The sequence below is a fragment of the Microtus ochrogaster genome, chromosome 21 (assembly GCF_000317375.1).
Source record: "Microtus ochrogaster isolate Prairie Vole_2 chromosome 21, MicOch1.0, whole genome shotgun sequence".
Taxonomy (NCBI): Eukaryota; Metazoa; Chordata; class Mammalia; order Rodentia; family Cricetidae; genus Microtus; species Microtus ochrogaster.
The window spans coordinates 18,563,016-18,577,794 of NC_022022.1; the positions used below are offsets into that span (position 1 = coordinate 18,563,016).

The 14,779-nt window shown below is 39.9% G+C and overlaps 1 protein-coding gene across 2 annotated transcripts in view; it reads right to left on the reverse strand.

Moving 5' to 3' along the window:
• The window catches only part of Abcd3 (ATP binding cassette subfamily D member 3), a 55,629-nt gene extending 40,870 nt beyond the window's left edge, over nucleotides 1-14,759 (reverse strand). The window contains exon 1 of one of the 2 annotated variants that reach the window (XM_005357213.3): nucleotides 14,535-14,759. In XM_005357213.3, the coding sequence (XP_005357270.1) occupies nucleotides 14,535-14,644 (110 nt within the window). In that variant the 5' untranslated portion in view covers nucleotides 14,645-14,759. Of the gene's footprint in view, nucleotides 1-14,343; nucleotides 14,430-14,534 lie in introns of those variants that run through there. The other variant, XM_026784040.1, reaches the window with a different exon arrangement.
• Nucleotides 14,760-14,779: the final 20 nt, after the last annotated feature.

Sequence of the window (14,779 nt, forward strand, 5' to 3'; positions counted from 1 at the left end):
CTGTACTCTCCAGTCCTCCACCAATCGGCTCTCCCCTTTTCTGTACTCTCCAGTCCTCCACCAATCGGCTCTCCCCTTTTCTGTACTCTCCAGTCTTCCACCAATTGGCTCTCCCCATTACTTTCCTCCTCTAAGTCCCCCACAGCACCCTCAGCTTGGATCACATACCTTATAAATACCCTCAGTTGGCCCAAACACACAAGGCACAGAAAAAACTGTCAACCTTAAGCAATAAAAATCCATGAGCTAGTTCTTTAAAAAATAAAGCAAGAATACAGGCCACATAAGGCTGTGCTTGTCTTTAATCCCAAGACCATGGAGACTGCAGCAAGACCAGGAGGCCAGCCAGGGGTACATAGTGCCTCTCTTGAAATTAAGAAAATAAGAGGAATACAAAAGCACACACACACACACACAAAAAAAATTAATTTAAAATAGGAAGTCTTTGTCTCTGGATTTCTTACAAAGTTACTCAAAAATTTGGATGAAATGAGTTACTTCCTAGAAAAACATAGTCTTCCAAAATCCATTACCTAATCAGGAGGGGAATGAAGAAGGGAAAAAGTAAATGGACTGAAAAGCTGGGAAACTCTTGTCAGACACTATCTCCTACTCATCCCAAGAAAAAGCACTTCGCCCAAAACACTTTCAAGGCAACTCCCAAAGAACGGATAGGCTCATGTTTTAAGTAACTGAGCAGGAAGCACTCACTATAAAGCACTATTTGCTGCATGTAAAGTGTCACTACTAAAACCTAACAAAACCAGGTTGTTCTCACTCCTATCGGTAGTTTTTTTTTTTTTTTTAATTTCACATCATAAGAATGTATAGCTTGTAATTAAAACTTTAAACAGAGTTTTCAGAACAAAGTCCAAATTCTATAGCAGCTCAGGGCTCGGCTCCTGCCCAGCCAGGCTCATCAGCCACTAAGCACAGACTCTACATGCTGAAGGTAAGCTAACGTCAGTACTGTGAAATTACAAGGATCTGACCATCTCCAACTTAACAGTGCTAACTTCACATGCACTCACACCGCAGTGTCTTCACGTTACTGCTGCTGCTGAAAAGAAGTCCTCTTAAGCAAGAGTCAACACACACCTATAATCCCAGGCTGAGGCAGGAGATTAGGAGTTCCAGGCCAACCTGAGCTATGCAATGAGAACCTACTTCAAAAAAGCAATCAAGGCTGGAAATAAGGCTCAGCTGTTAAGAGAACTTGCTGGTGTCGGGGAGGAACCTGGTACCCACATGGCCCCTCATGACCATCTGTGACTTGGCTTCTTGAAATGAAGGTCAGACTGGTCCTTCCTCGCCTACTGTGCTTATGACAAAGTGATTAATTAATTATACCTCCCTTCAGTCTTAAACTGCACCAATCGGGATAATAAACTGTCCAGCACTTCTATCTTAGAAGTCTTTATCCATTTTCCTCCCCTCCAACAGAGAATGTCAGGCATCTGCTGCCCCCATTCACAATGGGTACGGTGCATTTGCCGCTCATCAGCACAAGAACAGGGCCTGTCTTGCTCATCTCCAAACGACTAAGGCCCAACACATGGTAGATACTTGTGAAACATATTTTGTTTTCTCCTTTAAATTTAATTTCAGACTAAGACTTTTGGAATCTGCCTAAGAAGAAAAGAAAAAGAATCTCAGTGACCAGATGTGGAAGTGGCAAACCCTGGGGAAACTTCAGGAAACGTGCCAGAGTCAAGGCAGCAAGTTGGTGGGGACAGGTGAGTGAGTAGCTTCTTTCAACAAGACATCAGTTTTTCTTGAGACACAGGGCATGACTGTTTTTAAAAAGCACTGTTTCAGAATAAAGCTCAACAAACCACTGTAACCTCCACATTCCCTTCCTCCCAACGCCTAGCATTTGCCCGAGTAATTAAGCTGTTTTATCTCGTTGTGAAGAAGCATTTTTACAGAATCTTAATAATGCTTACTGTTATTCTTTATTATGGTTAAGAAATTGCTCCCTCCACCCTTCTCAGGGACTCACTGACTCTGAGAACAAAAAATGTTTCATTTTGCTGGGCATGAGTTGGAAGCTAATGGTTTCTAATACTTCCTTCCTTAAATATTTCTCTGAGTTTGTGCCCCTTTCTCCCTCTCATTTCCATATTGAGTTAATTCTCAACTCTAATCTGTTTCTGCTGTCATTTCTAATAATTTTCCTAGCTTTTCTTCCTACTTACATAGCTCCTGCCTTTGTTAGGTTTTTATTATGTCTGACTTAGGATAATCACTTTATATACTCTAGTATGTTCTCACTGAGGATGAGATTTTTTTAAGTATTGCCCCCACTCCTGAACACAACTACCAGTTCTTCCTCACATAGCCACTAACCTCTGCACTTCTCGTGTGTTTGCGTCTGTTATAAGTACTATATGTATTTTAGCTCATGATGGTGACATTATTTCCATTTTTGTAGGCAGGAAAACAAGGTACAAAGCGATTATATAAATTGCCCAAAGTCACACAGCTAACACATGGTGTCACTGGGATTCTGACCCAGGAATCCCCTCCAAAGCTGTACCTGCACATAGCTAGAATCTGAATGCGTGTCTCTAAAATGAGTATCTTTTTTTTGTTATCACACTAGGAAAAGCTGTTTTTTTCCTCAGTGTACTCTACCTTCTTATTGAAATAAATTGTTTTGTTCATGGTGCTCACGGTTATGACTCACCTCCAACCCCTTTAAATCACCTTCACACTAAGTCCTGTTCAATTTTAAGCCTCGGTTTAGATTTTGCATGTTTCTGGAATAAAGGCTCTGTATTTCAGAGCACTCTGCTTGGGTCTAACATGTGTCTAATTTTACAGTTCTATCAGTATTTTACTCCAGCTAGATTGCAACTTCTTTCAAGGCAAGTACTATTCCTGCTACCCTATAAGCCTGTAGGCTAGTGTAAGGTCTTTCTTAAAGCTTATGAAATGTCAGTTTTCAATTTTAAACTTCATTTTAATATATGTATTTCCACTATATATTTTTCCTTAATTTTAAATTAGTACTTCTTTTTAAAAATAACTTTGTTTTATGTCTACTGTAGGTACACTCATGCCATGTGTGGAGGTCAGAGAACAACTTTAGAGTTGGTCCTCTTCTTCCAGTGTGGGTTCTGAGGACTGAACTCAAGCACTTTTGCCCACTAAGCTATCTCGCTGTCCCTAAATTAGTAGTTCTTTAATTAAAAATTTTACTCTACCTTATTGAAGTATAAAGACCTCTTTCAGCACACGCCTATCAATAGCTGGCCTTTCTTGTTGCCACTCTACTCAGTAATCTGTTGGCTTCCTTTCTTCTCCCCCTCTCATCCTGACCGTTTGAAGAACATGATTCTGATTCCAGGGGATCAAAGCCAAGCAAGAGAACTAGTATTTAGATCCCCAGAACCCAAATAAATGCCCATTGGGTATGGCAGAGACAGGAGATGTCTGGAGCAAGCTGGCTAGCAAGACTAGAGAGAGAAGCCACATCAGTGAGTTCTGGGTTTGATTGAGAAACTGTGACTCAAAGAGCAGGGTCAAAGAGTGATGGGGATGATCATTCCCTCCCTCCCTCCCTCCCTCCCTTCCTCTCTCTGATTGAAAGACCATGACTCAAGGAGTGGTGGGGGAAGATCCCTGACATCAACTTCAGGGCCCCCACAACACACACACTCATTCTTATGTAACATTCTGTTTCTCTCTCTCTGTCTCTCTCTCTCTCCCCCCGCAGACACATTCACATACACACACCAGACACACATATACATAAGAGAAAATTAAGTAATTCAACATTATATTTTAACAGGATAATAAATTTAATGATTAACTTTGTTTTGTATTTAATATAACATCTTTTTTCAGCCCATGAATAAGTCTTGACCATTTTTTTGAATCAAAGTTCATTTTAAAAGAATTTGAATAAAAAAGCTTTATTCTTTACAATACACATGATTAATTCAATCTTAACTGTTTGTAGATTTATGTTTTTAATGTGTATGAGTGTTTTGCCCACACTTATATATGTGTGCCACATGAGTGGCTGGTGCCCAACAAGGTCAGAAGGCAGGAGATCCCCTGGAGCTGGAGCTACAGATGGTTGTGAACTATGTGGATTCTGAGAAGCAAACCTGGGTCCTCTGCAAGAACCGCAAATGCTCTTATCCATTGAACCACCTCCGGCATACCTATGCTTTTAAAGCTCTTTGATTCCTCAGTAGCAAAGTGAAAATATAAGATTATCTGAAACAACTGGTGTAAACAATAAATACAAATTATGTCTAAAATATGATACGTACTCAACAAACATCAATAAAGACACTTTATGATACTATCTCCAATTTCATGTTCCCGCTGACCTTTCTCAATGTCTTTGTTCAAGCTGTTCTCCCTACTTGGAATACCTCTGACCCCTGAGCGATTAAGACTGAGCTCAAAGGCAAAATCTATCCATGTAATAAACATATTAGTTGTCTTTCTAATTTCATGTTCTTTCCTAAAAGACTACATTCCTAACACAGGTCTAGAAATTCTTAGGCTGTATGGATTTTCTTTATTATTTGTAGTTCCATAGTGGGTGTGCTAATCTCACTAATATACTGAGAAACAACAAACATTCAATAGACTGTACTGGGTAAATCTTCGATTTCTTGCCATACCAATCCCACTTTCTCCAAGGGGGAGCTAGCTATTGTTGAACCCATGTTACCCACAAAACTGAATGCTATTGCTTATCCTACATTGGCTTCCCTCACCTCCATCTCTCTACTAATCAGCCTATCTTGGGCATTAATAGAAAAACTTAGAGGAACCCTACAGCTGAAAATAACTTAAATCTATTTCTTAATGCAATACAATTGTATTCCCAGGAAAACGTATTCTAAATATATTATTACTAGAGGTTTATTTTAGGAGGGATGCTCTTAAGAGCATTGAGACTGAACTAGAGAAGTAGTACTGAAATGTTATATTGCATGGTTCTCTTTCAATGGTCTAGTTTTTTTCTTTCTGCATGTATGTGATACACATGCATGTGTTTGTGTGTGGATGCAGTGAGTATGCTCATGCATGTGAGAACCAGAGATTAGTGTCAGTGTCTTCCTTGATCACTATTTCTCATATGTTAAGGTTCAGAGTTGGCTCATACCCCTCAATTCTCAAGAAGAGGGCCCCTTGCTCATTTAGTAACAAGCTAAAACCTCAGCATCCTTTGAAAAGTTGATTTATATCTACCTGCTAATCTCAGGTCAGCCTGCTTCCTCCAAATCTTGGTCTGTAATGAGGAAAATAGATGATTCTATTACAATTTCTTATTTTCCTATGCTTATGATATACTGAAGAACAGTAAAACACTGAATTTAGGGTCCTCCACATCAGCGGACATACAGTACTTTTACAAACAAGAAAAAGACATGCATAATAAGGAGGAAATAGAACAACTTAAATACATCAGTTGTCTTTTGCAACTTAATTTTAGAAGCTAAAATGTGAAAATGGATGCTATAATATGAAAAAGGTAGATTTAAGAATCAATGAAACGCCGGGCGGTGGTGGCTCATGCCTTTAATCCCAGCACTCGGGAGGCAGAGGCAGGTGGATCTCTGTGAGTTCGAGACCAGCCTGGTCTACAGAGCTAGTTCCAGGACAGGCTCCAAAGCCACAGAGAAACCCTGTCTCGAAAAACCAAAAAAAAAAAAAAAAAAAAAAAAAAAAAAAAAAAATCAACGAAACAATGTAACTGTGATAAATGACACACGTTTTCTTTTCTTTTTTAGTATTCAAATTTAAGGTGCACTAGTTTTTTCTTGTTCAAAAATGTTTAATATTTGAAATAATGAAGCATTAAAAGAGTAATTTTAAAACTATTTCTTGGGTCTAGTGCTATTCACTACATTAAAATAAAGAATTACTCTTTCTTTAGAGATACCATGTTGCTTAGTTCACGGCTGGTTAAGTTTCATAAACATTTAAAAAATGAGAACACATATTGAGCAGCATATAAACACAATACACTATCTAAACTATTATATACTATGATGCCAATCTGTTCTACATAGTGCATAATTTGTTAATGCCAACGGACCTGAAATATTAAGAAAGAGCTGGTAGCACATGCCTGCAGTCTCAGCACCTGAGAAATAGGGAGGCAGGAAATTCAAAAATTAAGGTCATCCTTGGTTACATAGCTGAGTTCAAAGCCAGCTTGGGTTACATAAGATCTTGTCTCAAAAATGTGTGAATAAATAATAAGTATATTAAATTGTGGTCTGAGAAAACCCACCATTATGCATCGAGATTATTTACAAATGGAGTAAATCATACTGTCCACTTTAATGTCTGCCTTATGCAACAGTACAATGCTGAGATGTCTACACCTATTTATAGGCATCATGCTAGCTGGGGATGCTCTGATGAGCTTCATTTTCAATGTATATTTTATTTGGTTGCATTCACTCAGGTCTGCTACACTGGTAAAAGGATAAAAAACGTTATTTAAAAAAAAATACAAAGACATAGTAGCACATGTCAATAATCCCAAAATTTAAGAGATAAAGACAAGAGGATCAGGAGCTTAAAGTCATCCTCAGCTACATAAACTTCAAGGCTAGCCTGGTCTACACAAGACCCTGTCTCAAAATATTATAGCATTAACAAGACAAACAAAACATTCATAGTTATTCCTAACAAGACCGGTAAAAATGCCCTAATGTGCGTTACAGTGTCCACTGATGAACAAAGCGAACATAACCTACGTATTGTGTCCTTATGTTTACCTCTTGACACATACGTCTACAGCAAAAGGGACTTTAATAAGAATGTCCTGATTTTTATAACCAAGAACCTAATGCCCTTGTACACAGTTTAAACAACAACCATTAGGAATATTTTTTAGGACGAGCCTCTCCACCGACACAAATAATTCCAAATCAGACTGAATAAAAGATGTCCATGTTTAATGCAATGCTCCCGGGTGGCACCAGGAAAGCGTGAAGAGGGAAAAAGAAGGGGAGACCACGTGTTCATTCTCTGGGGGCAGTTTAAGTAGCCTGTGAGAGTGGTCTTGACCTTCCCCAAGCCTATGGGGAGGGGTTATCATTTGGTGGGCCTTCTTGACCCTCCCTGGGGAGGGGATCATTGTTTGGCAGGCTTTCTTGGAGGTGGAGTTTGGACTAAGGCAACTCCTAGGGGAGGGGGCTTGAAATGGAGTTCCTGCCCAGTATTCCAAAGATGCATGTCAGGGGACTGGGATAAGGCTCCCAACTATAATATTCCAGACTCTTTGTATAAAGGGGTATTAGGGAGCTGGGTGATGCTTTTGACCAAACACTAACGATTCTTAAAACTCTTCAAAAGAAATAACATTTTGAATAAAATTGAATTTAATTTGCTACGTGTATATATAACTGCAAAGAAAATGTAATCTTTTCTTCCACATGATTCCATTGTGTATTCTTCTCCAAAAGATTAGAGGTGGAGGATAATCATCAGGTCCTGATGAGTGGATCCTGAGAAAGCATTACAATGTATTTCTCTAAAGGTACAGTATGGCCTGAGAATTTAGAAGGGTGTAGCAAATTCTAGGGTTAAGCATGAGCTTACCTGCTAGATTAAGGCCAATCTGGTGACTGAAGGGGTGGTGGCAACTCTAAGCTGTTCACCACGCTACATAGCGCTTAGTGTTAGACTAGATCAGGGGTTCTCTCCCTCTTCTATGTAAAAGAACCACTGGCTCTATGGCAGCATCCTGACAGCTCCATGGCCAAAACAGAAAGACCCTTCCCTCTGGCTCCACTAGAAATATGCTAAAAGAGAACTCTACTCAGTGCGGATGAGAGACAATGGCAGGTCTGTTACCAGAAGGTGCTAGTAAGTTACAGGTAAGAACCAGAACAAGTCTCAAAGGGTATCTATTAACAAAATACTTACTCTAATCTGATTCTTTTAATTTACTAGGAAAATATGCAGAAAGAATACCAATTAAGAATAAAGACACAAACAGTTTTAGAGGAGAGACACACAAGAACCAGCAACAACAAATACTCAAGATTCAAAAATAACAGTAACAGCAAAGGAACAACTTGAAGAGAGGAAGTCAGCAAAGAACATGTGACTGTAATAAAAATGAATGTAATTTCATGCTATTTCAACAAAAGCTCATAGTCTACAAAGTAGGTCATAGTTCAGTTGTGCACCCCTGAGACCACACTTGAATACTGTGAGTCTAAACTACCTCTTTATCAGGTGGAGAAATACAGAGTATCCCACTTAGATGGCAACTGGAAACATGTAAGACTGAAACTATGACTCTGAAACCAATGTAATACTCTAAAAGTAAAGAGATCTACCAACTTAAAATCTATTTAAGAACATTTTCATTGACGCATCTACAGCATTTTCAGGAAGCCTCAATAGTTTCTGAGAAGCTAACAAAGGAATAGGTTGTTGTCCTTTATTTTCTTTTAGCAGGCATAATGATGGCTTTTGAGTTGAGCACTGGATTAAGATGTTTTCTTATTCAATATTCACATAACTGATGGCTTAAATAAATACTATTATCCTATTCTTCTAAGACTCAGAAAGGGTAGGGAAATTGACAAGAAGCCATAGAGCTAAGGCATGGCTAACTAACCTCCAAACCCTTACCTGACCTCAAAGATCATGTCCTTTAACTATATCAAGCTACTTCACAATCAAGATGCTGCTGCTAAATGAAAATAAACAAAACCTCATTGTTGTCGATCTATAAAACACATGTAAACTAACTTTTCAACATTGTTTTGAACCTCTAGAAGAGAAAAATATCCCTCAATAATGATAAATTAAACTAACACTCATTCATAGCATTACATAAATTCACAGCATTACATTTGCATGAATCATTTTAAAAAGTCATGTCAATTTGCATAGTTCAGAATGTTCACATCCCTTCCATCATGATAAAGACATCTATAGACTTTCACTTATGAATCCAATTTCTGAAATTTAGTCCCAAAGAAATTATTCAGCAGAGATATAAATATTCACTAAAAAAAAAAAAACACACTATCCATAAAAATCTACAGGCATGGATCAATGATAGGACCCCTGTTAGTACAAGCAAGGCTCTAGATTCAATCTCCAGAACTACAAGAAAAAAAAAATGCTTCACAGGCAGTCAAAATACACAACATGTAAGGGTAAAATAAAAAGGATAAAGTCATGCAAACTACAGTTATAAGGGGCATAACAAAAAACAGATTTATGTCTTAAATGAAAACTGCAAAAATAAAACAAATGTTTATTATATTTATGGTCATATGAGTAATTTTCAGTTTATTTAATTATCTTTAATATTTCCACTCTTTAGCTGTCAAAAGTTGGTTTTTAAAAATCATAAATTAATGCTATCATTTATATTGTTTCTGAACCTACAAATAGAAGGCTTAAGAGGTCTAGTTCCTAAAGAGATAGATAACATGCTTAAGACAACATACACATTTATAACAAGAAAACTGTTATTTAACTTAGCAGTAGCCATGCCCTAAGAAATCAGCACATCACAAGTAAGAACCACTGAACAATATTTTCCAAGTACACCATGCCAGGCACAGTTCTACCTGCCAGGGCTATTCCAACGAACAAATCAGATGAAAACTTCTTCCTCTGTGGAGCTTAACTACGTACATCCCAGCAGCACAGATACACAGGTACAATAAACAGCACATCTGATAATAGTAAGTGCTAAGGAGGAAAGTATAGCTAGGAAGGGACATAGAACATGTACACACAAAGGATGTTTTTAATCGTATGGCAACAGGTCTATCATCTAAACGATCAATGACTGAAAGAGGGGAAGATATAAACAATGTGACATCACTGGAAACAACATCCCAGGCAGGGAGAAGAGCAAGTGAAGGGCATTGAGCCGGAAGCTAAGGAACCAAGACCTGAGAGCTGTAATGAACTGGACAACCCTTACCCAGTGGCCCTGGCAGATCACAGACACACTTCTCACAACTCTGCTCTGGCCTGAACTGCACCAACTGGGTTCAGTACACAGCTGCTGATGCTGACATACCCTTTTCTTAATGAGTTTCCTTAAGTATCCCCTTTTAATCTAGAAAGCCAAATAGGGTTAATTCTAAGGATGCCATTCAGATCCAGTTCCTCACATGGCTCATGCTTATGCAAAACCCTCAGAGAACTTGTGAAACGAAGAAACATGAAAGCAGCCCCTAGCTTGATTTAAAGAGGACAGGCAGATATAAGGAAAGGACAAATTAAGTTTGCAGGAAAGTTACCAGGACTTAGAGACAGGAGTGTATTCAATGCTAAAGCCAAGGCCTGGCAACAGGCCCTAAGACTCGGACTGGGAAAACAGCAAAGAAATTTCTAGCAGTGGGAAAACACAAGAAATAATTTAAGGAAAAGAATCTTAAGATGTTAACTAAGCTCAGATACAACCTTTGCCACTAATTTTCTAACAGAACTCTTCTATAAATAGCACTGTGGGGACCTGCATAGTGTAGAGAAAGCAACATAGATATGAGACAGCCTCAAAAGACGAGTGAGTGGGATCTAAAATAGAGCGGAAGCAAAGAAGATGGGAGTAAGAGAAATACAGGTTGCCTGGAACTCTGCAGAAATACCTGGGGAGGAAGTTGTGGCCCCCCCACTTCTAGACTAAGACTTTAAAGGGACAAAAGACAGAGGTATACTCGACACACCCAGCTAGATAACAGCCAGTGAGGCAGAGTACACCGGGCAAGGCACTTAAATGTGAGGTTAAAAGCCGGGTGATCATCACTGAGATCGTCAAGAGCAGCTAAATACTTCACATCAAAGTGACCCTTCTCTAGCTCTTTAAGTGTGTTAAAGAACTGGAGAACAAGGAGACAGAAAACTTATAGATAAGACTGGTCACAGGGATAAGGTCCAAGGGCAGGACTGAGGGTAGCCTGCTCAGAGAACAGTGCAGAAACTGGCCTATTTGGACCAGAGTACCAACTGGCAGGCGAGACCACAACAAGACTAGCCAGGTAAGATGAGACTGGACGGAGGAAAGCTCTGAAACCTCGGATGAGAAATCTGAACTTTACTTCACAAGCACTGTGGGAAGGGAAATTGCTTTCTTCTGCTTTAATGGTTCAATTATTTAGCATAGTAAAATACTGTGGTAACAATAGACTGGTCCCATTCCCTGCACTGGAACTAGCCTACTGATTTCCCACTGTTCAGATCGTATTATAGACTTTTGGGTACACTAAAGACTTCTATGATGATAAGACCTCTATTTCCTTCTCCAACGCCTGTCAACTGTTCTGAAAAGTTCTTCCACAGTTCTGCATCACTTATTGCCTCCGTAACACTTCTTTGAGTGTCTATCCCGGGACATACCCAAATGAGGGATTTAAATATGACTCAAAGTCTCCCTAGCTCACTTGCCTACCATGCACTCGGCCTAGGTATGCTTCCCAGTACAACAAAAAACAAGAGTTAAGTAAATTGGAAAAACAAGCATGACTCAGTCCAAAGTCTCAAGAAATTCAGAGTCTTGGTTTCTGCTTATGCAGAAGCCAAGAAAAGAGACCAGAACAAAACCTAAGCAGTGAGTGCTAGCAAAGAGAAATAGGACAGTGTCAGAAAAGCAAAGGATAGCTCTATTACCTGGGGTTGGGAAAGCCGGAAAACACCTAGCAGAAAGTTTTTTTACTGAGCCAACTTTTGAAGAAAACTATCTAAGACAGTGGGGGAAGTGGTTGAGACAGCATAGATCATAATCAGACTACAAGTTAATTGTACATGGCTGAATAAGTACAAAACGAAAGGAAGGACCAAATCACTAACACGGTGAGCCAAGATAGTACAGTGGCCGTACATGCCAGCGTGTCACCTGACACTTTTAACACTTTATGCCAAGTCTATTTTCCCCAACAAGAATATAAGCTCCTTAAGACGGCTGACATTTTTTTTTACATGTTACACATATGTAGCACAGAAATACAACATTCTAAACAAGCAATTCCTTTTTGATAATTAAGTGACTTTTGCCAATTGTTTGGAGAATTGAAGGAGTCAATTGTTTAAAGGAAGAGTAAAGTAGGGGAAAGTTAGCAAATAGTGGTAGGAAATAATTAGAAAGAAATACAAAGGAACTTTCTGGGGAGATGATGTTCTAATTTGTAAGATAGGAATATAATACAAATGTGTCTATTTGGTTGAAAAAAGTGTAACTAAGAATTGCACGTTTTAATGAACGTAAGTTTTACCTTAAAATCTATAAAAAGGGCAGGAAGAAAATAGATATGGATGAAACCATATGGGTAAAGTTAATAGGGGATCATTATTCTACTTACTCTGTATATTATGTAAAAAATTCCATTATAAAAGAGTGTGCATGTGTGACTTAATAAGATGATAAATTACATTAACAGAATTTTAAAACAGAATTTTACCCACTATAATATTCAGAATAACGTTGCAACATAACTCCTGAAGTGGTTTTACTAGCTCTGTTACCTATTCAATTCCAAAAGAATATATATTCTAAGAGAAACCTACTATTCACAAGACAGATAAAAAGGACTAGAAACCACTTATCCCTTAGTTAAGCACCAGATATTAAGATAATTAGCTGTTACCAAACACATCCAAAGACCATAATAGGACAGAATATTCTAACCTCCAAACTGTGAAACCACGATAGAGACTGAAAGACAAACATAAATCATGGAAGCACACAATATCTAATTTATATATTAATATATATATATGATCAGACACATATACATATCACTAAGAATGATATGTGTGTGAATGGTGTATATATGTCATTCTTAGTGGGTTTTGCTAAGTTCAATCATTTTATCTCAGTTTATGTCTCATATTTATCTGCTCATAATATGCATTCTCATCCCTCAAAACATTAATGCCTAAAACAAAGATTTCACTGCTCACCCCAATATGAAAGATTAGCAACTCTATTTTGTTCATTAAATTACCAGTTGCATAATTCCATCATCAGAAAGTTCACAAAATTTCTCAAAAAGAATTTTGGAAATGGCAGATGAATAGTTTCGATTATTTAGGAAAAGAAATTGTACTACACTATGTCGTCACTATTGCTATTATTTCCCATTAGATTATGTTTAAAACTCCCTGTACTCAATAATCTACAGCATTATGAATCAGCTGAGCGTTGGCTGGGGCTGTGTGACTGGAAAGGGACATGAAGGGATTTCGAGGGTGCTGATAATACACTGCTTCTTGATCTGGGCACTGGTTACACAGGTGTGTTCCACTTGCACAAGTCTTACAAGCCTGATACTTACCCTGTGTGTTACCTAGTAAAGAGAACTGTGTTGAAATAGAGAGGTTAGCAGTCAAATTCCCTTCCTACTAAAATATCTGTCTGTTCTATGCACTGAAACACTTCTCTGCAAAAATAAAAAAAGTACTTCAAAGCACTTAATATTTTCTATTGCCATATCCCCAAATATCCGATAAATTCTAATTGCAAATGGGAGTTCAGAAAGGACACAATCTAGCGGAAAAATTTCTTCCTCCCCCCAAAAAAAATTTAAAAAGGCAAATAATTAGTGAATGACGGTGATGTGTGTCATTATTTTGTAAAGCTGATTTGGGAAGAAGAACAATGCTGCAGGCAACAGGCAAGTCAAAACAGACAGAAGGACAAAAATTACTTTATGGAAAGGGTACTAGAACTCCGCTCTAGTGTTTTGGGCCAAATTCTAAATAGTTCAAGCAAATCCAAAGCAGGTGACAATAGTACCTGCCCAGAGGGTTGATGAGATAAAACGCATGGAAGCATTATTCTAAGATTGGATATTAAATAGCCAAAGACTAGCAAGAACGCTTAGGAAGTCGCCTTTTCTCAATCACTCGCGGAAATCCATTGGGCGACAAGAAATAAAATTGTGCCTGTAATCCCACCACCAGAACCCAGTTCTCTTCTTCTTCCCTCATCTCCCAAAAGTTGAAAGTAAACCTGAACGTCCTCTGCAGGCAGGAAGCAGTACGGTACTAACAAGTGATCTTCACCTAAAACACACTTTCACCTTTCACCTATAAAGCCGGGGGAGGAAACTTTGTCCTCCACACACCTCGCAGCCAATTCAGCTTTTTCCAAAGAAATGTCAGGGAGTTCGCTGGCCAGTTCGGAGAGCAGGGCACCCCTCTGGAAGAAAATCGTGCCAAGTAGCCCCAGAACACCCCCCCTAGGAACGCCCTGGCGACTCTGCACCTCCCCTACTCCGGAGTCCAGCCAAAGCTGGTCCCAGGGACATAGCCAAGAGCGTCCACCGAACAAATCCTTAGCGCTCTCGGTGGCGATGAGATGGCAAAACCAGGACGCACCCAGAAAGTTGGCACACAGGAGGGAGGCGGCGAGGGGCGCGGGGACACGGCGCTCCCTCCTCCCTCCCACAGTCCGGCGACAGCGCGGCTGCCACCGGGCCGAGGTCCGCGGGGCTCGGGGACCGCTGGCCTCGCTCCGCGGACACCCGCGCCGCTCGGGCCCGGGAAGGCGGCGCGGCCGCGAGCCTCACCCGTGCTGGCCGAGCGCGCGGCGCCGCTTGTGGAGCAGGCAGAGCAGCAGGAAGGCGGCCCCCGCCAGCGAGGAGTTCCGCGCCGTCAAGTACTTGCTGAAGGCCGCCATGGCACCGGCAGGGCGAGCGAGCCGCGGGATAGGGGACGCGCCGGCAACTGCCTCAGTGCAGGAAGCGCGGGGGAGACTGGGAGGCTAGCTCGGCGCCGAGCGAGGGCGGGGCCGGCCGCGCGGGAACGCCCCCTG